This window comes from Strix aluco, chromosome 5, assembly GCF_031877795.1.
Source record: "Strix aluco isolate bStrAlu1 chromosome 5, bStrAlu1.hap1, whole genome shotgun sequence".
In the NCBI taxonomy this organism is placed as follows: domain Eukaryota; kingdom Metazoa; phylum Chordata; class Aves; order Strigiformes; family Strigidae; genus Strix; species Strix aluco.
The window spans coordinates 23,336,766-23,364,536 of record NC_133935.1 but is presented as its reverse complement, the minus strand read 5'-3'; the positions used below and the strand labels follow the sequence as shown (position 1 = coordinate 23,364,536).

At 39.9% G+C, this 27,771-nt stretch overlaps 1 protein-coding gene across 12 annotated transcripts in view; it reads right to left on the bottom strand.

Moving 5' to 3' along the window:
* The window catches only part of SOX5 (SRY-box transcription factor 5), a 297,407-nt gene that overhangs the window by 144,864 nt on the left and 124,772 nt on the right, over positions 1 to 27,771 (bottom strand). For all 12 annotated transcript variants that reach the window (XM_074826380.1, XM_074826377.1, XM_074826379.1 and 9 more), the window contains exons 4-6: positions 17,326 to 17,412; positions 3,821 to 3,993; positions 1,239 to 1,307 (exon numbers count right to left, since the gene is read on the bottom strand). In XM_074826380.1, coding sequence (XP_074682481.1) covers positions 1,239 to 1,307; positions 3,821 to 3,993; positions 17,326 to 17,412 — 329 coding nt within the window. The remainder of the gene's footprint in view (positions 1 to 1,238; positions 1,308 to 3,820; positions 3,994 to 17,325; positions 17,413 to 27,771) is intronic.

Here is a 27,771-nt window from a genome sequence, read left to right as displayed (position 1 = left end):
AGTCTTATTAAAGATACAGCAATAAAAAAAAAAATCCCTCCGATACACAAATGTAAAGAAGAAAAAAAATGTAGAGGTCAAGGCCAAGCCAGGCCTTACCAATCTCAAAATTTTCAGTAAAGCACTTCTTGGATAGAAGTGGCCTTGTAACAGAGGGGTGGACCTTCCCCAAAAGTTTTTCATAGTTACACAAGTCCTGATACTGACAGAATATCCTGTGAAATGATAAAGGCAGTTTTTTTCTAGTGTGAAGCCATACAACTCCTCTGATTTTGCTGAACTCTTAAGTTTTCTTAGATGAGTTACGGATATGGCCCATCATTTTAGGCAACTAATTGAAACGTTAAAGAGAAGCTTTGGAAGGAAAATCCTGTTGTTACTGAACAAACAGAAAATAGCATCCACTTCCTCAGCAACTTGCAATGTTCTATACATAATTGCATACTTAAACAGCCAGAGATTTTACCGTGATTCTACATCTCTGCAAAATGTCAAACCCCTCCTTTATTACTCTGTGAAAACCTTCGTGGACAAACTGATTTGCATTATTCCCAGAACAGGGGCATGCATATATACACATGGACGAAAAGTAATGAAATACAGTCAATGACATGAAAAGAAACTTCTGAATACTTTAAGGAAAAAAGAGGTTAAATAAAGTTTACTGGTTATGCTGGGTTAACAACTTTTTGCTACTATTAGGAGTAAATTTGTAGATTATCTAGGACCTATACAGGTTGTCTCCTGAATCTAACCAACCTTTTGAGCAGTTTCTCATTCAGACAATACTTCACCTGAAGTGATGAAAATTTCTGGACTTTCAACACCTGGCGCAGAGGAAATGTACACTTGATTACTTATCACTGAAGAGAACTGTTTCTGCAAAACCTCAAAAACAGAGTTGTAGGAGACCCATTCCAATCCAACTCTTTCTGGTGGCACTTTTGCCACTCCTGATCTACAGCTGAAGGAGGATTTGGTCCTACAAACCCTTGCTCACATGACCAGCTCCTCTCACATCTACATCCTGATCCTACAGGAGCTGTGTTAATCACACAAGGCCTTCCAGAAACTGATCTTTTTTGCTTAATGACAGGTTATGTTTCCATTAATAAGATGTAAGCCATCTGCAGAGATTCTTAAAGAAACTATGACAATAAAGACTGAAGGAAAGCATGAGAAAATGGAAAGGAGAAAAGAGAGGTAACAGGGGCACGGGTGGAGACACAGTCTCTGACCTGGATCTGTTGCTGAAGAAGGTTAATTTTGTGTTGCTGCTGCAGGAGCTGCTGCTGTTGTCTTGCAATCTGTGGAGAAAGTGCACAGAATAAATGTGAGATATGTATCACCATTCCTGGAGATGGTACATAGGAAACTTCAACCCTGCTTGGTGCTTTAAACTGCTCTATTAAGCTAAGAAACCTTCAAGTGTGGGTGGCAGCAGCCTGGATTGCACCTGAAGGCAATGGGCTCATGTTCAGGAGCAATTCACAGATAATACTAGTGTGAAAGGGAATCTTACAGAAAATATTGTGGGGGATATCAAGAGAAGGACTGATGCAAAAATCTCCTCTCTCACTATCTGAAATGGCACTGCTAAAATCCCCAAAAAATGAGCATTCATTTGCTCCAACTTGCTGGAGGAAGAACAGTACTAGCAGAGAAACTGAAAAATAGCAGAGAAGGCAGGAAAGGCAAAAAAGCAGGATGGACAGTAATAGCCTTTTTATGTTTGGCACCACCTATTCAAAAATTCCAAAAAAAGGAAACCTGACACGCAGGAGGAAGGTATTAGGTGTGCGTACTTCCTTGATGCAGAAACAGACAAAAAGAGACTGCAACTGGGTTTGGGAAAAATCACTGACTCTTCAATGTGTATATCTGCCACAGGGAACTAAAGGGGCAGTGCAAGGCTACACAGCTCAACATTGAAACTGATTTATAGAAGTTGATGGAGTCATCACAAGTCTCCTCTCAAAGTCATGTTCATTTTCCATAAGGACTTCCATCCTCCCTCTCCATTGACCAAATGATTGGGAACCTTACTGTAGACACATTTTACATACAGTGAAGGAAAAAGCAGACAGTAACAGAACCACATTAGAGTTCTCAGAGGACTGATGGAGATAAACCATTATATACCTCAAACTTAAAAAGCCAACTTGAAAAACTTTCCTCTGAGTCATCACAAAAGCTCTGCTCTCATGAATAGCTAGCACAGCAGTACAAACATTAGAAGGAACATTGCTCTTCCCCTGTGGTATGTGTACACATCTCAGGGTCAGATGGGAACTTATACATACTTACTGGGAGGAATTTGTGCATTCTTCCCCTTAGGTATTTTCTTTCACTTCTATTATTAAACTATTAGCATAAGAAACACTCACACATAGTTATCTCCACATCTAAAAGACTTGTTTTCTTTATAGAGCCTCTCTTTAAGCAACCGAAGTAATTTTTATCAATACATTTTTTTTTAAAAGTTTGGTTATTTTAATTTCTGTATAACAGAATTTTACACAAATTTCTTAAATTAAAATAAATCCTGGTTATCCTAATAATAATCCTGCAGAAATTCTTACTGCCTTTTTCCATTCTCTCCATTTTCTTTCTCACTTTCAGACCATTCAGCCATCCTGTAGCAGTAATGACTTTAAAAGGTCGGGCAAAGGAAATAGCTCTTGCAGGACATCTCCTTGTGGAAGAATCTTACTAATTCTACCTTCACACCATCTACCTTCTCCACATAAACAACAGCGTGATACAAATTCTCTAGTTTAATAGATTAAGTCACTTTTCCTATTCTCCCTATGTGGGATTTCAGGTATTAGGCCAAAATACACAATATTCAAGAGAAGATTTTTAAATAATCAAAAATAGCGAAAACCAAGGCTAAAATGTCTGAAGATGTCAGTAGTAGTTTAGAATCTTAAGACTTGCTTATGACAACTATGACAGATTTCAAAGAATGTTGTGAGTTTCATAAAATTCACATGGCTGCAATTCTATGGTATAAACTCAAAATTTCATTACAAGCTGAAATAAATGGTCGGGCAGACCAAAACACTTTCAGATAAGAAGCACTGGTGTGGACTCCTGACAAAATTTTAAACAAGATGTCTAAGTATTCTCTGCTCACGTTCAGGTACAAAAACGGACATTAATTTCTGTTAAAAACTGCATGGTGCAAATTTGTTAGAAAAGTTATGTTCTTACATAAAATGTCACGTGTCTGTGTATGCACACTGTAACTGTTCACATGTGAAAACATGTTTGCATTTTCAGTGGAGGGCATATTTGCAAGAGATGAAAATCAAGCCTCTCAAGCGTAGAAAAGAAAAGTCACACTTGTTCACTGACTTTATATTCTTCTTCCCCACTTTTTTTCCACAGCTGGCAAAACCAACCTTTTCATTTCTCACATTACAATCCAAGTGTTGCATTTTGTTCCTTTTATACCTATTCAGCATCACTGAATTCAAGCAGCATTGGAAGATTATTCAGGAGAGCTGAATTTGCATGCTTATTTATACTTACTTAAAAAAAAAAAAAACCACTATTGGAAAACAGTATCTCCAAAATGGAAGGTGTATTCTACAAGACAGAGCACTGTTTTGCAAATTAAATATTGCAAATGAAATATTGCAAATTAAAGCCTTCTTCCAATTTATTTTTGTTCAAACTTCTCCACCTAAGAAAACAAATGGAAAAAAAAATTGGGTGGAGAGCAAACTTAAGAGTATCAACCCTAAAAGATAAACTACTGGAAAGTCCTCCTAGAAAATTATTTAAGCTGAAAACCACTATAATAATCACTCACCTGTTCTTGTTGCTGCTTAGCCAGCTCCATTTGTTGGCGTTGTTTCTCGATCTGTGATGCAGCCAGTTTCTTCTGCTCATCATGAGCTGCTAGCAGCTGTTCTCGCAAACTGGTCAGCTGATTGATCATACCCATGAGCTGCCTTTCTTTCTCAGCGAGGCTTTCTGGAGTCCCTGGGCATCATATGGTGGGGAAAAAAAAGGTAAAGGAAGAGAGGAAATTTAGAGCTAGCCAGGTTTTTATTTGCAGCTTCACTATAAGCAAAGTTTTAGTAGAACCAAAGAGTAGCAGCATATTGCAGTATACTGCACATTAAGACCTGTCCCTCTACAGGAAAATGAGCTGTGGAGGATAATTCTGTACACAGGCTTTGATCTCATGTCCCCCTTCAATGTTTCCTTGCCCTTTCATCCATTTTCCGTCGTCTTTTTATCAGATTAATAGGGGGGAAAAATACTGCCTGTTTTGAAAGCGTTTCAAATTTTAAACACTGTTTATGTTTCGTGGGGATCAGAATCAACACTTCCAGTTTTGAATGACAATTACGTTTTTGTCAGAAACTTATGACAAAAACACATTAATGCTTTGACACCTACAGAAACTGTAAGGTGTTTATGAACATCCCTCTATAATCAAGGGGAAGAGAGAAGTCTCCTGGGTGCTGGATACCTCTCTAGCTCCCCACATCCAGCCTTCTCACTGCTACCAGCACAGTGCACAACAGCTGTCAGGACACTACCTGTTTTATCATCTTCAGCTGCCCTGATTAGGATGAAATTATAGAGTATTTAAATTGTCAATAACTGTTATCGCTGTTGCTGCCACTGATGAGTATTTTTGAAGGAAAAAGTCTTGCATAAACATATCAAAAACTGAGTTAAATGCAACTCACCATCTCTCTCATTTGTGCTGTCATTAGGTGTTTTTTATAAGAGAGTTCAGCAGACACAGAGGAACTGACTACCTCGCTCTCATAATCATTCTGTAAAAATTCTCCTTCTACCCAGGACAGTGGTTATAAGGGAAGGGAAGAAAAAATACCAAGAAAAATCAAAAGGTATGAATCATACACTAAAACCAAAAACGGCACTATTATTTCTATCCAGTATCATTTGACTTTGAATTTAAAAGACCAGAAAATATGGGTAGCAGCTAATCCACAGATATCTCCAGTACCACCACACCCTCTCACATGAGCCAGATCCTATGAAATCCTTTCTCAAAAAACCTTTAGGGAAGGATTAAGGCTATCAGTGTCTATGCCTCCTCTGAAAATAGCCTGCTTTTAGGACAACCCTGCTACACAAACCTTTCTCAAACACAAGAAGCGTTCTTCTGCCAATGTCACCAGTGCTCTCCAAGTGAAAAAAAAAGAAGAAAAATTGGCGACTATACTAAACACGCTCCTAGCCAACTATCAGTCAGACATGGAAAACAGCTACTGGTAATAGCTCATTTAGTCTACCCCCCTGCCAGTGCAGGGAATGTTCCCTACAATATATTTACTACAGCTTTCTAGATTGGATTGAAATGTCTGAAATGGTGAATCATCTACTGCTTTCTTTGGAAGGCTGTACAACAGCCTTAGAGGTGTCACTGTTAGGGCTCTTTGCTTGATAGTTTAATTTATATTCACTTAATTTCAACCTTGCGCTCGCAAGCAACATCCCATTTCCTATGTCAGCCAAGTCCAAGCCCTTAAATCCATTCGTAGATAGCCACATACAAGTGGGAAAACACAAAGAATCAACGTCTTCACATAAAGGAAATGTTACTTGATTAACTTTTTATTAAGATGCTAGAGATTTATGTGAAAATATTCCCATCATACAACAAAGAGCTACAGCAGAATATTCTCAGATATAGTCTCCAAAAAAACTGTGGTACAAGCTGGAAACTTGAGAAACACACTGAAACAGAAACCATAGGACTTTAAACCTGTTCTGTTAAAAGCTGTGAGAAAGAATGGAAGCCAGTGCTAAAATACTAACACTGCTGAAGAAAACACTTTTAACTTACAATTTTTATTTCAAACATTGGAGACAAGAACTGCTACAAGTAACGCATTTGCCACCTGGCCATACAACTAATCAGAAATGTCTATTGCCACTCTTCCATCTTTCATTTGTGTTTTCCTAGGAAAAAAGGGTGCAGTGTTTCCAACTGGCATAGAAGAACTATTCTAGAAGGCAGCCCCTTCCTTGTCCTACCCATGGCCAGCATGTCAGTTTACTGTAATTCTCATCTAATGAATGCTATCAGTATCCTGATACTGGCAGTATAACTCACTGGGCACACCAAAACATCTGAAAACTAAATATTGTAATTATTTATTCAGCAGATATTTTATTCCAGACTTGGTTGGTGTGCACAAGAGGCAGTGAAGGCCTAGAGAGAGAAGGAATACACGGGATTGGCTTAGTCCTAAACTTAGGGTAAGCAAAAAGAAATCACTGTCAAATAAACTTGACAAATGCACTGACACACATCAAAGATCTTCAGCCAGTACTGGTTCATCAGTTTATTTTGAGCTCCTACAGTAGCTTTCAGTTGGGAATCAAAAAGCACTTTGTAAAGTTAAATTAATCCCCACCACACCTTTGAAAGGTGGAAAAATGTTTCCATATGTGTTACTGACAGACAGAGGGGTCACAGAGTTAGTTACCAACAGTGGCATAAAAAGAAATGTTGATATCCAGCCCTGTGTTCCAGAGCTCAGGCTGTGCTTCCCGAGAGTGAGTGAGCAAAACACTCCATGTGCCACTGCCCTGACCGCGACACAAAACAACCGCACGACCACACCGCCATCCACTTCTTTGCGCTGATTTACCTGAAGAGGAGAAAAAAAACTTCTTCCCCAGGAAAACAACAGCTTTATTTAAATGGCAGGGACAAGAGGAAAGTCTGAACTAAGAGCAAGTGGTCAGGGCAATGAAGTGCCAGTGCAGACGCTGGAGTTGCAGGCACAGTGAGGCTGTACATCTGGGGACAAATCCACCAAATTCAGTCTCTTCATTTTTACTCAGTTTTTAAAAAAACTTTAAGATGCCCAAAGGAGGTGCTTTATGTACTAACTTAGTAAAAACAATACATAATTCCTTTGGCTTATAAACTGGAGTGGAAGTAGTCTGACAAAAGGCAGCCTTCTTGCACTATACTTCTTAAGCAATTTCAGTTTGCTAATAAACCAAAAGGGAGAATTTATCACTGTCAGCTTTAAAAAAAAAAAATCTTTTGTTAGAGAATACTTTCTGGAAAATGTGGCTTAGTAGGAACTTTATTTTCATGTGATTAGAGCGTCCTTCTCATAGCTTCAATAATAATTATAATTCTTTAAGAGAATATTCCTTGCGAAGTAAGCACTCGGATAGCCATACTCTCCAGTGATCTGCACAAAACTAGAGGCAAGAGAGATCAGATGCGTGGGTCTACTGGGAGAGGGTGAATTTTGAGGTAGATTTCTCCTTGCCTTACCCACACATCAAGCCCCACTGCCAATGAATCACAGGCAGTTTTGAGGTTTCTTGCAGACAACTGGTGGATTACTAAAGTGTGAAAAGTGTAAGAAGTGTAAAAAGAAGACAAGTACTTGAATCACACTGATGGATCATAATATGAAGTGCTTGCACTTAGTTTAAGTTTGGAATTTTTTATGTTAACCTTATTACCTATAATTTCTTTTGTGAAAATGGCCAACAAAACTGCCATTTCACAGTTGCCATTCATAAATTATTTGGTTTGCATAACAAATAAAGGCCAAATGATACTTAATGTTATTTATTTAATGGTGAGCTGAGGGCAACAGCTTGGTCACTATATAAGTACATTCAGTGACAGGAATTTTTTCTGGTGTATTAAAATACACTGCAGAGTTAGAGCACCAGTTGCCATTTTTGTACCCCTTTCTAAATGTTGTAGATTGTGGGTAGGCAAGGATGGTGGACTTCTGTCCTATCGCCACTATTTTCTCTCTGTTAACCCGCATGAGATCTAAACCTTTATCATTGTGTGAAGTGTCTTGGCAGCTAAAGGATTTCCATTTTAAGAATTCTGTAGCTTACAGGGCAAAACATGTCAGTATTTTAAGTAACTACAACACCAACTGCATAAAGACAGTTTCTTAAATTATGCTACTCAGGAATTAATGACCTAACCCTGTGGCTGCTAACACTGATAGAACCTGAGAGGCGGTGCAAACCCTAGTGAGGATAAGCCACCAGCCCCAGCAGCTACCTTCAGCTGCTTCATTATTAAACTCACTTAGAGCTGCTCCAAATAGCTGAGAGTTGGGAATGGTTCTGGAGCTGGCCTGTACGCCGCACACTATCTGTACAGCTGCAGTGCTTTCACTCTAGCTGTGCAGTGTGGCTGGGATTAAAAACAAGTGCCCATTATTGCAGTGTACAACCTGACAGCAAGCTAGACCACTTCACACTGGCACTGAGTGAGGGTAAAAGGAGAGTGGCTTATATCAATGGCTGCCTCAAAAATTACTCTTAATTATCATCAGATCCACAATGAATAGCTATCGCACATTTTATGTTTAACAAAGCTTTTAACCACCTGCCTTTCAGGAGACTGCTGTAGGTGCTCGTACTGTTCTCTCTCTGTACTCTATCACTGCAATGGCAAAATGGGGATTTTTCACAACTTACCAAAAACAACTCAGGCAAGAGACCATCAAAGTATACATACACTACTGGTTGATACAATGAATGGCCCAAGAAAAGACGCTTTCCAGATGCGTCAGCTTATTCTCTACCACCACAAGAAGAGATTCGGGAAAAAAAAAATAAAAATGTTTGTGGATGCAACACCCACAGCAGATGGCAATAAAAGAAGACTCAAATTAGTGGCATTCTGTATCGCCAAACCTAAACTTCATCTCAGATCAACACTATCCATAATAGTGTTTAAGTAGTAAAAGAAATTTACTCATATGTGAAATAAACTATTACACATTCTTAGTTCTGATTCACAGTCTCAGACTGGCAGTGACAGTAACATTTTAATAAACATTAGAATGAAGACACCAATATGACCAAATGACACACTTAAAGTGAGAAAACGAACAGGAGAAACCTTGGCATATCCACCCAAAACAGAACCAAAGCAAAAAAAAAGGCAGAGAAACCGCTTTTGCGATCAAAACAGTAAATACTTTATTATAATTTATTAGACAGAATGAGAATGTAAATGAGAAATTAGGAAAGCCAATATTTTCTTTAACAGGCATTTTAAGCTTTTCACGTGAATGCTCAAGCAATGAGAATGTCTGCTTGCAGCCAGCCTGCGGATCTGCTCGCAGCCGCGCGGCACCCAGCGTCTTCTGCAAGGGGCAGAGACATGGCACAGCTCTCCTCGATCCCTCTGACATCTCTCAATTAAACTGCTAGGAATGTTATCAATCAGGGGTGCTCACGTGCACACTCACACACACCCATACAGACAGTGAAATTTATCCCCCGAGTCAGTTTACTATCAAAGTAATTACAAAAACAGCTTTTGAACTGTCAGCATCTGTCTTTCAAAGAAAAATCAAAGAAAACAATGTGCGAGTACAAAGCCTGGAAGACACAATAATATTGTATTACGTTCATATCATTAACTGCGGTTACAAAAGAAAAAAAATCCTCCTGTACCTACAAAGCTTTGTACAGGGAAAAATCCAATAAATGGAAATAAGAATATTTTGGAGTACCCTGTATTCAAATAATATTAAGATGTATAATAATAATTAGAGCATGCAGTACAGAGCATTTTTTAATTTCAAAGCATTAGCTAATTGATCTTCTTAAAGACTGTGAGCAGGTAGAAATATAGTGGTATGCATTACATTTTTAAAGAGAAAACTGAGGTGTGAAGTTTTTAGAAACTTGCTTAAAAGTAATTCTTAACTTTACACATTTTAAGTCATTTTACTGATGGCCTCATTGAAGTCACCAGCAGAACTATTTCAGTAAGGCCAAGAATTTCCCCACTGACTTTAACGGGGATACATGTTAAATAGGTAATTAAATCTTTGCTTGATACTGGTAGGATTCTAGCCAAAGGGACCCTATGAATGAAGCAATTATTGAGGTTTTTTAAACTGAACAGCCTATTAACTAAGCTGTCTTCAGAAGAATTAAACTCCTACTAGCACTAACATTATTATCGTCAAAGAATAAATAAAAATATCAGCAGTTCATAAAATAAGTATCTTTTCTTGAGTTTCATTCTTGTCCCATGGTCAACTATTTTTCTTTCCCGACTCGTAATTCCAGTTTTAACTTTGCTCTACCACATTAGAAATCAAAACGTATCCTTACTCTGCTCAGTAAGGCAATCAGGAAAGTAAAATAGGCCACCTAGTTGTGTTCTACTTAAAAGCAAACTAATCTTTGTTATGCTCCCCCTAAAAAAAAACCCTATTTATAACAATTTTAAAGACGAGTATTTGCCCCTTGCTGCACAGACAGCTGTGCTGCTGACGTCACCCCAAGTTGTGTATGTGAGGCAATGCGGAGCTGATGTTACGTGCCTTCAGGAAACGTAGTCTGATAAACAGATCTAACTGGCTGAGGTAAGTTCAGAATTTAAACTCTTCCTTCCTGTGTCTTTGAACAGATATCTCGAATGTTTATTACCAAGCAATAAGTATATACCTTAAGTTATGTACTTGCTGATATGTATTGGTGCGTGGATGTGGGTACGTGATTGTGCATGTGTGCAAACTCCCTTGATGCTTCCCTAATCAATACTTCAGACTGTGTTCTATTATGGACCGGCACATAGCTGTTCAGGCCAGTAAATCTTGGAGCTGTCAGGACATAAACATAAAAACTGGCATTTTTCATTAAGTATTTAAGCCAACTTTACTACACAGTGACTGCCATCACTTACAACTACCTACCCTGCTAAATTAAATTACTTCATCTGAGTGATATGGGAAGTCAGCATAATAAAAGAAAACTTTCTGACTGCTTTTTACTCCCCAAGTCATGGCCACCAGAAAAAGAAACAAGGGAAGAAAAAGTCCAGAATTCAAACTGGTTTGTCTGTACCTACAGATTTATGCAATGAATCTTCTCTGTTTAACAAATAAAAATCTGTTTTAGAACAGCAAGCTAGAAGTTACTTATTTCAGCATACAGACAGTCTTATTCTTTTAGGTTTCAGTGGAAGACTTTGCAGAATGAGTAAAAACAAATGATGAACAATTACCATCTTTTGCCATTACTATCCTCAAGAATTAATATTCTGTGGGGACAAAAACTTAGCCGTCTGCTCTATAACAGACCAGCACATTATTATTTCGCAACGCTGGAAAGAAGTTGTCACTGAGTATTCTTTATTTGCTGCCAGAAAAAGTTTTGGTACAGTAGGCTGCAAACAAAGCTTGGTATTCAACCAGGTTAGTAACTTATTGTCAAGGTTACAAAAGGAATAGACAACATTTGTATCGAGACTATTTCTCAGAGGTTATTCATTGTTTTACTGTCTAGACAACAAGCTAGAACTAGGCTAGAGAAATAGCATTTGCTGCTGGAATGTTATGCAGCAGCAGGAAAACCAGTAAAAAATATGTATGTGTATGTATATTTGCTTTGTTTTGACAAACTGGTAGTTGTAGCTCAACAACATTATCTCTATCAACACATCTTTCAAGTAATTTTAGTACAAAGAATAACTGGTTTAGGTCCCTTTTGTCATCCAACCCTCCTGACCATTTTTAAATACGGGGGTTTGGCCTCCATATGTTTAAACAAAATAAAGCCATTGGCATTTGCTATTTTAATTAGTTCAATTTTATTCTATTTTCTCTATTAATAATCACTTCTTAAAAATAAAAGTTGTATTTGATTTAAATAGAAACTGGGTTTTTTTGGTCAAGTACATACACAAAAAAATATAAAATCAGAACAACCCAAATTTGCTGCTTTGTCACAAATTTGCATTTTTTGCATTTTAAATACTTAAAAAAGATTCCTCCAAACCCCCTTCCACAGATATTACCCTCAACTAACCTCCCATTCTAGGGTCAAATAGGAGCAGCTCCATCCAGTCACAATCTCTATTTCAGACTCTCATTTGGCCTGAAAAGTTCTGCGTTGGTGTGGCTCAATTGACACTGTCTACTCTGCAGCCTGAGTGTATCATATTGCACTGTGATCAACCTCCACTACTTTGGCAGTTGTCAGATTTGCTCTCAAAAATTAGGTTCCCCTGTGTGCCACTGTGCAGCTTCCCTCCCCCAGCACTTTTTAAATATTAACAAAGGACTAAAACTCACTGTAAGCAATTTGCTACTATTAAACAAGCCCCCCCCCCCCCAACCAGAGATGATACTAAGTAGGTTGCGATAAATACTGAATTTATCACAGTTAAATGCCAACAACCAGACATCTCTTACCTCCTTCACTTATGACTCTCTCACCCTCATTCTCTCCCCACTCCAAATACAATACTATCCACAAAAACTAATGCAAAACATCCACATCTGACACAAGCTTGCAAACATTTTTCAACCATTAATTTGTAAATGCAAAATTCACACAGCTCCTAAGAAAGTACGCCGCTTTCACACATCTCCGGGGGATCTGTGCTTTATTAGTCAAAGGTTTAAACCCAGTGTATTTCCCATGAATAATCTTTCTCCCCTTCCCCCTCCTTCCTCCTGTCCACATCTAAATGCGGAATCCCCAGTTTCCTTGTCTTCAGTTTACAGATTATGTGATCCAAAGTGTCACTCACTGGATTAATGCACATAACCTGAGCACTACCCAAAGCTTACTTGTCTTCAACTTGTCCAGCATTACTTAAATGGAATTATCCGTTACAATCCATATACCGAATCTGCATAGCCCTCTTACCTCAAGATTCTGTGTGTCACCTACCAGATTATCCGTTTTAATCCATACATTGAATCTACATAACATATGTCTTTAATTCATGGGTTCTGATGAGCTATAGTATCGCTGAATGGATTATTTCTCTTTATCCATTATTGGCAGTTGTAAGACCATTCACTGCGCACTCTCTCATGCCCCATCTTCCGTACACGTAAGCAAACACAGCTCTATCACCCATCAAACGTAGCTTGATATAATACCTGCACTGATACTTCACGTAACTTGGAACCCAGTTTCTCGCACAAAACAAATGTCTGTGCTAGCATACATTAAAGATTAGGATGGTTGGCTAATCTTGCTTTTAATTACACTCATTAATCTGTGGTTACTCCAGTACCGTCTTTGGAGTCACCCAGATTTAAGTGGATACAAGGAACTAATGATTTTACCCCGATGATGATCCCTTCCACAGTGAGTGCAGAAAACACTTCACCGGAGTTGTTTAGGAACTAACCTGTACAACAGAAAAGGATTTTCAAACAACAAAAAAAGTCCAGGTTCAGGCTTCCCCGGTCTTGAGAGATTCAGGCACAACCACTGTCAACAATGCCTTCAACAGAAAACCAACTCAGAAAGATTAGAAACAAAAGTCAGTTTAGCCTTTTGTTCCGCACGCCTATTCAAAATTAGCTAAGTGAAGAACATACATAATATGCATTATTATTTCTTGACAACTCTCGATAAGCAAGAGATGGACAAGATTAGCAGAAAACCTTTGTGTACACCGGGGAAGTTTTAAAAAAACAAGTTCTCATCATGGTTAAAGCTGCCTCACTCACATCAGTGTTAGCCAGACTGTGCACCTCACAACGCACCTGGGGGGCCAGCACCGCTCTCTGGAGTCTGCTCAGAGGAGGCCCCACACCAGCGAAACAGAAGTTTCATGTTAATTTTTTAAGTACAGGGATGGCCACTGACGTTGAAGAGTGTTGAAATACACTTCTTTACACCTTTTCCTATCAACGGCCCACCCTACGTGCTGCATCTGCTGCAGTCAGTAACATTCCTTTGGAGGAAAGCAAGCACTTTCACCTGGCAATGCACAGGTATCAAGTGGCTACACTGAAAGCAGAAAAGGGGTATAATTTTCCTTCCTGTAGATGATCAGTTTGAGACCTGAAGTTCTCTCTGCTCTACTGAATCCAATAAACTGCATTATCCACGAAAAACCCTGTGGCCTTTAGAGCCCTGTTCTTGAGTATGATGGATATAAGTAAGTTTGAACAAGCTTTAACCAATTCAATATACAGTTTCACAGCTTTATTTTAAAATACTTCAATTTAACAGCATGTTTAGACTAACTTGTTTTGAACAGAGTAAAAATTCCATGGATTTCAAAACAAAATTTCTTAAGAAATCTCCAGTGCCAAACTTGTATTATTTATTTAGTCCCAGACTACCTCTCTAAATGAACAGAGGCATCTGGGTTAAAAATTCTACAGATATGAAAGGCTCTCGATTTTGTCCCATTTTAAGAGTATTCCCTTGCAGTACCTTTCAGTCAAGCCCTGGAACGAAATATTACATTTCCTTTTCCATGAGTAACTGGAGATATATTGATCCTTCTAACTGTGGTCTCGAAGTTTGCAGCTAGAACTCTACAGATACTCGGTGATGGTTCTCCCATTTTACAGGCATGCAGATGAAGAAAGGGGGCTTAAAGTAGTTGCCGAAAGTAACAGCTCAACTAAGAGGAACAACTGAATACAAAACGTGGGAGTCTGGTGACTTCCAGCCATTTGCCAACTCCCCTATCTTTAATAAAATATTACTGCTTTCTAACTTAAAAGAAATAACACTAATAGAAAATAAAGTCTTCCGTTTCATCTCCCTTTCTTTTAATCTCTCCCAGAGAATAAAACTCAATGGTAATAACACAGACTTGGGCATTAACAATATGTAGCCTAGTGCTGAGACTTTAGCACATGACATACTAAAACTCCCCCAGATCTAATGAAAAACACAATGAAATTTTGAACAGTTAAATGGAAAAAACTATTCAGTGCATAAGACAGTTGGGCAGTACAACTTCTAGGGCTGTCCACATTCCAGGGTCTATTAATAATATGACACTACTTGTGCAAGATTTCCAAATATCACTAATACAGAAGTGAGGAAAAAAAATACGCAGCTGCCAGGCCAAATGTAAAGAGAAGTTAATTAAAAAATCACAACTGGAAAACTTAATAACTCTACGTTCCTATAGAAGGACAAAAACATTTTCTAGCACAACGTATGTGGGTTTGTACACGCATATGTGAGTATAAAGCAGCTCAACTTGCACACCTTTCATGTTGTCTCACTAAATACAGCTGCAATACAGCTGAGCCATTGTTTGTTGGCTGCTCATGGCTGGCGGTGCCATGAAAACCGCATTCTTGGGCACTAAATAATCAGACTGCCTGACCCCCCAAGAACCTGTAAGTCAAATTCATTTACCCCCAGAGGGCAATGCTCTATTGTATCCTCCCTCCTTTCTAGCCACCTAGGAACAATGGACAATAATTGCAACTGTCACGGCAGTCAGTAGGAAAAATAAACCAGTGCCTGTTTTCACAGCTTACTGCCAAACCTGATCCAAACACCTAATAACCATGCCCCCAACCACAGAACCACAGTTGCACTAAAAAAGCCTCAGATGTGAGGCTTTCAAACAGAGCTACAGAACAATAACTCGAATTGTGTTCAAAATATGAAGCTAAAAAACAAAAATTAAAGCAAAGAAAACTCTTCTTTGAGGCTGTGCTATTGCTCCCTATCCTCCCCCTGGGCAAGACTGAAAGGACTGTTGAATTTCTTTCGTGCTAACATATAGCTGCTGCTGCTGCTTTCAAGTTTAGCTTGTGAAAGGGAAAAAGAGGAAGGGAGAAAAAAGATTGCCCTCCAACAGAACAAGATCATAGCAACTGGGAACAGAGTGCCTTCTCAGTACGCAGCACTTCTCAGAGCACCTTTACTGGGTCCAAAGGCAGAGGAGAATCACCATGGGTCCTTCCAAAGGCTCCAGCATATCAAGAGTTAAAGAGGCTCCAGACAACATGCTAAAACTGCTGAAATACACACCCAAAAGTGGATACCAAAGCCGCCTGTGTACTTTGGGCCTGAAACATCTTAAAGATTCATCAGTTCATGGCAGACAATGATGTTATTTTAACACAATATGCTTTTAAAAAACAGAACGCGCAGATAAGCCCAGTGGCTACCCTACCTCTTTATGGCCTGTTGCTTTACACACACGGAGAAAACGTGCTCAGCGGGAATAAAGAACCCAGGGTTTGGCGCTGTTATAATAACAACATCATCTCAGCCTATTTGGGGCCGAAGCACTATATTCTGTTATAAAGTTATTCTACATATGTAATGAATATATATTTTTGAATTACAGCCTCTTAGGGAGAAGCTAGGGGAAGCAAGTGGCATACTTTCCTACTTGTCAAAGTCAGTGGACTAGCACAAACTAATGCTGGTGGCTTATCAGTGAGAAGATGGAAGGCACATATAATGAAAATAACACGATCTTTGCACCTGTACCAATACATTAACCTCTGAGAGCATGTCATGTTGTATTCTTTATTGCATACTGCCCACCTCTTGCGCAGAAGGTCCTTAAACCTGTCAGGCACAAGGTTTGGGAGCCTGCCTGAATGAGGATCTCGGTATCAGGGACAACATTAGTAAGCAAACAAACCAAAAATAATGGAGAGAGATGAAATCTAGTTTATAAACATTAAAGAAGGTTTTAATTTTAATCTCGTTCTACTTTCACATTTCCAAAACAACATTGGCTTGGATTTTGCTACTCCAGATGAACACTGATATAAACGGGAGAAGAATCAGAGTCACTGTTTCTTTTCAGAGTGATAATGGCTGCTCTGAAAACTAAAATTCTTGACACAGATGTACTTTGAGTCAGTTCCTTGTCACAAGCACTGAGGAAGAATTATAAAAATATTAAATTACATGAAAACAAACAACTACAGGTTCCCTAAAATGACCTCACATATATAAAATGGGGAAATATCTTGGCAAAACAGAAGCTACTGCTGCTGGAGAGTGGTCAAATTTTGTCATTTTCCTTCTGGAGTATGGCTTTAAAAGAACATGCTTTAGTGCACAGATGTTGTAACGCTGTCTTTTAAAATCTGCACCAGCTATTTTTGGTACCTAGAGGTATCATTACACAAACTTTGTGCTTTTTTTTTTTTTCCCTACACACAGAAAAGTAAAAAAAAATCTACATCATCAAAATCTGTCCAAAAATTAACAAGGACTTCTGAACACCCTCACATTTCAAAAGCTGAGCTCTGCTATACTCTGATAAGCCTGCGTTTGATATGCGAGTTGACTTTTTTTCCAATTCAGCAATAGGATGTGTCCTCTTGCAACACAGAACGATATATGCAACAAAAGCTTTACCTAAGTTCATTCACTCAGGGTAATACACCATTTCATTTACTTGTATTATCACAGATGGAGAGCATATATTTCATTTAAGCCCCAAATTACGATGTTTCAAGGGGAGGGGAAGAGGAGCAAACAAACAAAGTTCCATATAGCCAGTAATACCTGTATATTCATTCTCAGTTTGCTTTAGCACAGAAACAGCATTACCTTTTATTTCTCCAAAGTTCCCTGATCCCATGGCAAGAAGCTTGTCTTTCCAGTCCTTTGATAGTAGCTTTTCAATACTGGGAGTTTCTGAGTGAAGGGGGGGAAAAAAAAATGTAAGCAAATCAACATGACTGTCTTCACAATAGAACTCATTAAAAGTCTATCTGCTAAAAATAAGGCCAACCCTATTCTGGGCCCCAGTTCGTAATGACTTCATCAACAAACTGATAAGAGGGGAGGGGGAAAAAAAAAAAAAAAAAAAAAAAAGAATGTGTTTTGTCACCTGCTGTTTCAAAACCATTAGCTTTTTCCTCTTGTGGAACAAAGCTCCGGTAATTCTGTATGACAATGGGCACATATAAACCTGCAGTTCATTGTTTTTCAATTTGGTGAACAAGTTGCTGCCTATAATGGATGCCTGTCAATTTCTGGGTGTTAGTCTGCAGTCAAAAAATAATTATGTTGATAAAATGCGGAGTAAAGAGAGAGAGAGAGAGAGAGAAAGAGAGAGAAGCAAAGAATTAGCTCCTAAATCTGCTACATGTAATTATATCCCTCTGAGTGTTTACAATTACATCCACTTTATAATGCGTGTTTAAACATCGTGTGGTGGTAAGCATACTGTGGAAAGACTTTCCGGTAACACGCACATTATAAATAATAATAAAAACTTGGGTATGAAAAAAGCTTTAAAAGATTGCAAAATCCAGAGGGAGAAAAGGCATTGCTTAGAATGGAAACCCATTATTTGCTCATTTCAGATTCTATCACTTCCTTTAAAAATAAAATAAAATAAATTTGTTCAGTATTTTCAGGAAAAATACAGTGAGGGTGTGGATGGGTCTGATATTTATGTCTATAACTCTTGTATTCTGACCTCTTTTTGTATAGAATTTTAATGCATAAGTAAATATAAATGCTAATAAAATTCAGAGAACATTAAACTCAATTCCAAACAATGTAATTGTATATTCTTGTCAGCATTTAGATGGGTACACAATTACAATAGCTTTCAATCCCACGATTAGCACTGCATTCAGTTAGAAAATGGAGTGTACTAAAAGATAAGTGTCCCAGTATGCGCCATCTAAATAACAATACCCACACTTATTATCTGGATCTAAGACATATACTGCTATTCTCCACATTTGTGTTTATGTGTATTTGTATTTGTTCAGGCATTTGTTTACCCCCTACCAGGAGCATAAAGGGAGTACATGTTAACTTATCAAAGGGACCGTCTGGCCTAGAGACCATACAATTATTAGCAACTGGTTAATTTTCCCCACAGTAAAAACCATTATGAGCAACCTTCATTATCTTGTTTGGCTAATTCTGCCTCCTTTCTCGAAACCCCAACTTAAAGCTCCGAGGAAGCAGCGCTGCGCTACCTTGGCGAGGCTGGCCGGAGGGCTGGCTAGCCAGAGGGCTGGCTGGCTAGCCGGCCGGCCGGGCTCTCCCCGCACTCGCGGAAGGCTCCGGGCCCTTCGAGCCTGCCCTTCTTCCCTCTCTACAGAGCATGTCACACCCGGGGAGCTGAAGGAGCCCGAAGCGCCGCTGAGCCGACCACACGCAGTACAATATTAAGGCACAGATAACTAGAGTGACACGGGCCCACGGCCGCTCTCCGCGCGTTTCAGCCGCCCCCTGCCTCGCACACGGGTGTGCACAGGCAGACACTCGTGTTCGGGCACAGCCCCACGCCTGCATCTCGCTGAGCGCTGCGAGCATAGCAACTAGCCGGATCCCATTTACAGGGGGTTTTGGGGGTTTTTTTCCGTAACATTTTAACACACATTTCAACACTCCGGTTTTCTCCTATATGATGACCACTCTTTGAGCGGCCGACTCTCCCGGGAAGGGTTCTAGCCACGGACTCGGTCACCCAGGGTTGCCTGAATGCAAGTTTTCTGTTAGAAACCCTAAAACTGCAATGAAATCCTAACGAAGTAGATAGGAGAAGCTGCAGGGCAACGAACATTTCCGTGCCGGGGCTGACACCAGGGAGATGCCGCCACGCTCTAGGCACATGCACAGCCACTGCTGAAGTTGGTACGTCCCCTGTAAGAACCCACGAAGGAAACCATTTTCCAAACATATCTGAATAGGTCAAATAAACGCCGCCGCTTTTTAATTTTTTTCACCACACCCCCACCCCCCCCACCCCCCCCCGCGCTTTTCTAAAAATTCTCGAGTAGCATGTAAACAGGCCAGAGCAAATGCGGTATTTGCGGTAGAGAGCTGTCAGTCATTAAAAGCTAACAAACCTTTGCAAAGCAGGAATGCGGCAATAGAAATCCATTGTGAGCTGACAATAGGCTCCAGAGCCTCCAGGCACCAAAAGCAGCCCGTCTTACTTTTAAGTCTATTGTCAGCAAAGTCCACGACAGAGCTTTTCCCCTGCAGCTAGACAAAATATTCGCCGTGGTGCGCTCGTAAAGAAACAGAAGTCTTCTGTCTAACTTGCCGCGTTAAAGCAACAGTAGCCGCTCGCCGGGGCTGCCAGGGCCCCGCTGCCCGGCCGGCGGGCGGGCTGCCTGCCCCCCCCCCCCCCCGCCCCGCGGCTGCTCCTCTGCCGCGCCGAGCCACCGCTGCAGCCGCTCGGGGAGCGGCGCCGGGACGGGGCCCGGTGCTACTTTACTGGGGCAGGTCGGGGAGGGTGGGGGGGAGTCGGCTTTGTCAATAAAATCCTCACTGACTTAGCGGCAGAGTCCCCAGCCGGAGGCCTCGTGTTACAAATGAGTGTCCCCGCAACCTGACTCCGCTCGGCGATGCCGGGAGAGCTGCGACAAACAGGCGGAGAATAATGAAGGCGCTGGACGGCCATGTATCAATGACTGGCGAGAATGGTAAAGATCTCAGTAGGAAATCATGATTAGAGATGTGAAAGGCCAAATGGCAAAATCCCAGTAGTTACAATGCATCTGTTCATTAATGTGCGAATATGAGTAATATGAAAATTTAACACAATTATAAGCCCCTCAGCAATCCTGATGGTATAAAATAGATTGTGGTGATCTAATCAGCGCTTCCCCTGTTGAAATACTGTATGTTAACTATTTAAAATAATATTATATAGATTTTTTCCACTTAAAAGTAATCATATTTAATTGATGTACTAACTTAGTTTCAAACCTCCCTTGACTTGAACTGCAATTTTTACATAAGGCACTTCAACAGAATTTTGATGTAGAATCAGCAAATACTTCTGCTAATACTTAAAAAGAACTTTAATTCTGAAAGACAATAGCTTCCCCACCCCTATAGCTTTATAGAGCTAGAGAGCTATATTAAATTACAGCTTGTTTTATTCTATTATATACCGTGTTAACATATTGTACTTACATAAAACATGCTATTCATATACTCAACCTATCACATTTCAGCAACTCCTTGTGAAATACATTATGCACCATATCTTGGAAACAAAGATTTATTATGTCATTTACGTACCCCATTAAAAAAAGATTTGAAATTTACACATGTTAAATAAAAATAACTGTTTAAAAGATTACAACTGTAGAGCTTTCATGAATTATACTGAAACAAAGTCATCTTTTGTTCAGTTTTTTTTAGACTTCATTGGGAAGATGATGCTTTCAAATTAAGAAGAGAAATAAACACTGTATCTTGTTTGCAAAGCACTCGTTCTCTGGATTCATCAGAAAGTCAGTAAAACTTTTAATGCTTGCACATATAATGTGCAGTTTAAAATTGGGAAAGGTGGCCTGCACACAGAAACTGCTATTCCTGAGCCCTACCCCAACACTTAACTCTCCTCTTGACCAAAACAATATTCCTACATCCAAAATCTGAGCTACATTGTGACAGATTTTGGATATGCATCAGGACAGTTATGTATTAATGATAATCTATATTAGCATTTCCAAAAAGCTACACACTGCGTGCTCTGCTGTTCTGAGTTTCACAATTATTCAGAACGTCTCCTAATCGTACCTTCAAGAGGGATCCAGGATTAACCCCATTTCTTCTTCTGAGCCCCACTTGAGAGAAGAATACCCCCCATTACCTATTGGCAGTGCAGGTCTTTCAGCACACAGTAAAACAATTCCAAGTCTATCCACAGCACGGTATGAATACATCTACAAAAGAGTTGTTCATGGGATGTTTGTGAACAGTAATTCATTAATGTTTGGGAAACATTTTTGTTCCAGAAACATTATGAAAAGTGTTAAGTGTTGTTATGGAAGAGGATTAGGGGTAGGGCACCAAAGAGAAAGACCGAGATGGAAAGAATGACAGGAATCATTAAGTAAACGTTGGCGAGGAGGAGACTGACTGAATTAATAGAGATACAAATTAATCCACAAAAATTGCTTCTGTTGTCTCTGTTCAGCACATTTATCACTCATTAGCTCTTTCTAGAGGTATTTACCACGCATTTTGTTTTTCTTGTATCACCCTTGCCTCTGTTGCTTGCATATGTTTCTTCGCATCACTGCGTATGGCAATACCCACTGGTGAATGGCCCTCCGACTGTGCCAGCAGCGCACTGGCTCCTCCGTGCCCCCAGCCCCGCCGCCCTCCCTCCTTCCCTCCCTCCCTCCTGTGCCAAGCACCATCGAGGCTGACTGCCTCATCTACAACAATGAGACCTGGAGACTGATGCCAGCAAGCAGCAATTCTCACGCAGGCCTTCAGCGCACGGAATTAAACCACTTTCTCGAGGGTGTAATAGTCCCACGTTAACTGCTCTGATTTGCATGTACGGATCAAGCTGTAGGTGTTGGCCACACGTATACATACGCTGAATTGCTCTGACAGCACTGGAAAGCAAAGCATCTAAGCAAATTAACATAAAATCATTTTTTAATCTAACTTTTTGTATGCTAACAAGCATGTCACTGTCCATCTACTTCTGTATTCGATGTTTAAATATAGCTTCATTGACTTACTTGCTTAAAAGACTTAAAGTTTTCACACTGAGAAAGGAGTGGTTTGTTTTCAGGCCAAGGCTACAAAGCCATAACAAGAGGGACCATTTTTAGCACTGTCTGCTAAACTTCTATTTAATTTAGTCTACTTCCAGAAGTTGCGTTAATTTTTTCAGACATTGTAACTCCCCTTTGCGAGTGACCTAATCCTTCTCTCAATTCAGTGGCAGTGCAGATGCACGTGTACCTGAACCTGCCTTGGCAGCCTTCCAAAAGCGCAGTCCCACAGCGCAGTGTTTCCTTCAGGCCTAACCTCTCCGGTAGCTCTTTTCAATCCATGCTCCAGGGTCACAGTCCTGGAAATCCACTTATAAAAGCTTAGAATGGTCTTCACTGCCAAATCTCTTCCTATTACCTCTTTCTGCTCCTGCTGATTATTTACTAAAAGCAAACTTCGGTCTCATGCAGCTGCCTGCTTCCAGAGAAAGTAATGTAATTCCATCATGCTGTAAGAAGGTGCGGGATGGGGGCTCACCGCATGAGGCACTTCCAGAAAAGCCACATTTGAAGAGGAAAGAGGAGAGCAAAGCTCTGACGTTATAAAGAAAAACTACGATATAAGGGAAGGAGGCTGATGTAAGTCAACCACAAGTTAGAGGAACAATGAGTCCTGGAGCCTCCCATTTGCATGGTGACTGTGTGTCCGAGAATGGGTACTCTCTAAAGGAGATGCCCAAAGTACTCCCTCCTCCATAACTACTGTGAACAGCTCTTGTCCCTGGGATGAAACTCCTTAGAACAAAGTAAAAGAAAGATGTTTGGCCTCACCAAGGATGATGACATGAAGTGTAGCAGAGTGGAGAGAAGCCAGGAGTTGCTCAATACCCAGACAGACCACCAGACATTTCCTGCCAACACATGTCACTCTTAGAGGAAGGAGTATTTGGTCGGCACAAATGATCATGAATAAACTTTAGCATTGGCTGATATACCTTCCACTTCTGGCAAGCACCTTCCTTTATATGATGAAAGAGCTGGCAAATACCCTCCATCCATTATTCACCCTTTTCTTCTGCTGCAGTCATAAATACGTTACACCTGTTGGCCACAGTTCCACTCACTGTTTCTACAACCCTCACCTATTGACGTGCCACCCCACTGGCACTCTGTTCTGCGTTAATGAACCACAATAAACCCTTTCTGGTTTAAACCAGGAAACAAGATTGAGGGCAGATTTCCACTCTTCCTTTAAAAGAGCAGACAAGCACATATACAGACACAGGAATTTTTTCTTTTTACGCACTCATCTTTTTATTATGAAGGTGTTACCTATACAAAATCAGAAACCATTTTCATAGCAAAGAAAATAAAGCAACTATTATGAAGAAATGGTTGGTATCAGCAGGTTACACAGACACACAGCATCTGCATACACATATGGCTCTCCATCAACAGAATCGTGCTTGTAGGGAACTACTTGCAGCTCTAGGCAAGACACTATGAATCATGAGCAGGCACAATACAGAATGTATTTAAATTTGGAAATCAAAGACCACACAACTTACGTTTTTCTCTTGCCTTCCAGGACATACTACAATTTTTCACCAGTCTAAAAGCATTTTAAACTTTTGGAGAAGACACTAGGAAACACCTCTATAAATGTAAATATTGTTCAAATGTAGGGCATAGTTGCTCAGGTGTGATAAGCAAAAATGTGGTGCTGAGAACAATATTACCTGGGGCTTCTCTGACTGGACAGAGTTGTTTGATATTGCTGTTGAGTTATTTGGTATTTTTTTTAATACACAAAATGTTTTTTGGTCTTTGGGCACAAATTCACAGAGCCAAACAAAATATTCAAGTTTTGATGAGATATTAGGAAGCTATAGTGCTCTAGCCAGCATATCATAGTGGGACTCTGACTATACCACTCCATCACAACCACTGTGCAGAAAACAGCTGGGCTACATATGTCCATGGGTGGCTTCCAAACCTACTAAAAAGCTCCCTTCTCTAGCAGGGATAAGCAGCCTTCCTGCTCTTGGAATCTCCAGTCCCACCCTAGCCACATGTTAGCTCCCATAGCATTTTATTTCAGAGGACAAAATCAACTTCTGTACCCACAGATGACCATAGTTACAACCTGTGGTGCACAATGACATCAGGTTACCATAGTATTCTTGTTGCACGTACTTGCATAATTTTGTGTATGCTTAAAAATACAACAGTTGTTTTCAAGTTGCTGGCTCTCTTTTGCAATACCCATCATGCTGCATTAACGAAGTATACACTATATGAATGATAAGACATCGTTATTGCGATTTCTGGCACAAGAGTACTGCTTCTTGTGCTAAAAAAATAATTCACATAGCCAGAAAAGGTTCCATAGCACAATAAATAAATTATTCAAGATTTTAAAATCAAAATCAGTAATCTGTGAATGCCACTAAAAACATGATTTTACTCTATCTACAAATATACAAGCAGTTATTTTTACAGCTGCTCACCAATGCATGCTGCCAGTCTTACAAGAAAGCTACCTAAAAACACAAGGACGTTTATTAGGAAGAAAAGGTTAGAGTAGTCTTCAGATACACTATACTACCAGTTGTTGAACTAATTATCCCTTAGGATGTAAGCGAGGAGCCAGCAAACCACAGCACAAGGCAGGAACACATGGCTAAGCAGGACAGGGGGAGGGCACGGGGACTTGTTAAGCTAAGTTTGCGGCCAAAACCAGCATCTCATTCAACTACACCCTCAGGAACAGTCAGGCTATTGTCTGAAATTTTTATAGTTTCCATCACCTGAATGCACTGGCAGTTTCACCGTTAGCTATGTACTTTTCAGGCTGTCTTGTTTCAACAAATGGTCACCTACTCCAGGAACAGTGTCACACTCCAGATATGACATGTACAATGCAAAGAAATCAAGCCTGTCATGTAATACCTTCTGCCAGTCCTTCAATCTCCCAGCAGCAGAGTCTATGTATAGTCATACATAACATTTTGGGGTTACACAGGTAACAGTCAAGGTTTTTTTCAGCTTCCATCTCCTTCATTGGTATACAGCTTCAGGACAGAGTCTGCTTTCAGAACATGAAAAATTCAGGTATTTCTAAAAGTCTGTCATACACTCTTCTGGACTGACAATGTCTACGTCAATAGAATGTCCATGAAGCCCTTCTGAGGCCTGCATACCTGACAAAACCACCTCTTTCACAAACACAGCCTGTATCCTTGCTCTCGCCTCAGAACAACAGGGAATTCCAGCTCAATCTCTGTTATTTCCAGCACACTAACTTGTAGAGTATATACTTCGTTGCCTTACACACCTCAGTGCCAACACACCCCATCAAGGCTCCTAAGTGAACGTTGATTACCCTCTAAACAATAATAATCTAGGGTTGCAAGCTGCTGTATGATAATTGCCACCTGTTCCACTGTTGTGGAGGTGGCATTCATTTTTGCGTGCCAGGGCAGCTGGACATGTGGTGTGCTCCACTCACACTTCCATGAATCTGGCCTTCCACATCAGGCCTGTAGCCACTGCTGGTTGCCTCAGATTTGCATGGAGGTGGGGCTGTGTTACAGGATACCCCCCAAACCACTAGAGCTTAATTATTCTAAAGAAGCACTGCAACAGTGTAGTTTGTAGTCACTGCTCTGTAGTTACCTTCCATCTAAATCCTTGTCCTTGCAAACACATAGTAGGATATGGCTGGTTCAAGAACTGATTCAATCTCTGCCTTTCCCATTTCTGCAGCAGAGCAACTGTGTCCCCCAGAGAAGGGCACACTGAAGCACTTCTGAATGGCAGTGGATGCCATGCACTGGACAATATATCTTTTGTCACTGAAATTTGTTGGGACTCAGTGCTTTGGATTCTCAAAGGCATTCAGGAGCATAAATCTCATTCTGCAAAGGAATTAGGCTCCTGACTGCCTTTGGAGATCCAGGCCAGCGAGTTGGCCAAAAGAGCCGATTGTGAACACATTCTGCCAAATGCGGCATTTCGCTGGCACAGCTGTTGCTGGAACACCTTTTTCAGCATACACAAACTTTAGAATGATCCCAAATCCCTGCTACCACCGTCTTCTTCACCCCTCATTAAATTAACAGACAAGAACAAAGCAAGTTATTTAATCTTACCCAACCTAAAAAAATAAGTTAAATTTTTAAAATGTTCCCCATAATTTCCTGATATGCAAAAAATAAATTAATAAATGAAACAGAGTAGCTCACTTTCAAACACCTGAGCAGCAACCTTTTCCTTTTCCATTGATGTTACAATTACACCAGCAGGAATCCTTATGAAAAGAAGGGGAACAGTAAAATAATAAAAAAAAGAAACCCTCTCCTATGCATGAAAAAAGAGAATTTTGTCTTAATCTGTGTTCTTCAACTTTCTAATGCCTCTTTAATTCCAGGCATCTCTAAATGAAAGAAGGAATTGATTTTCTCAGGAGTGGTCCACACAGCAAAAAAACCCCTGTGTCAATTGATAGAAGGAGGTACTATACGAAGCCTGAGCTTCACTAAAATTCTGAAACCACAAAGATGTTTTAATATTTCCAGAGACTATTTCAAGAGTAACAACATAAAAACACAGACATCTGGAATTAAATACCATTAAATTTCACTTCAGTTTTATTTTTCTGTCTCAGTTGGACACAGATACTCCAACGAAATACATATTCCCCTGAAATACATTTTTTGTATTAGTGCTACCAACAGAGCCAGTTTCTAATTAAAGGGCCGTAATATCTTGTTAATATTAACAGAGGGCAATGTTTTTGGTCTGCTAATTTTTTTACATCTTCAGCACATCTTTAATAAGAAAGAGGGCTTAAAAAAAGCAGTCGAGGTGACCATACGCTAACTTTTTATGGGTATTGACACATCATTAAAGATGTTCTAGAGAGATTTCATGGTTTATCCTTTGACAGAAAAGATCTTTTGTGCTGACCTGTCTCTTTTTAAGTAATTAAATGCTTTCTTGAAAAAAACCTAAAACAAAATGCCAGGAGAGCCAAAAAGTATATAACCTAAATAACTGTAAAACATAAAGTGAGAACTACAGTGTTTGGCTAGAATTTCAAGGAAATCCTTCTGAAGCTCAACCACTCCACTTCTCAAATCCTAAATTCAACAGCAAAATGTAACCCTTCACATACAGTTACTATAGCATTTTTACCTGAAAATCTGAAAGCAACTTTTTTAAAAGTGGAAGAAGAGAGTCCTGAAGTACTCATAATTTTCCTTGAAATGACAAAAGGAAGGACAATATGTAATGAAGCTGAGAAGACAATTTTCTAAAGAGCCTATCTTTCAGCCCTTGCCACAGTCATTATTTCCCAGCACCAATAAGTATGCAGCTCTGGCCTCCAGAAGATCAGCCGCAAAGGGAGCTGTTGATACCTGGGCTCCTTACCTCTTGGTGTTCCTTACATGTCGCCTTTACCTTGAGAAAGAGGGAAGAGCAGCCTTATTTGCTAACACAAGAGAGCGGTAAAAAAAATAAAAAGCAAAAAGAAAGTGAAACAAGCACT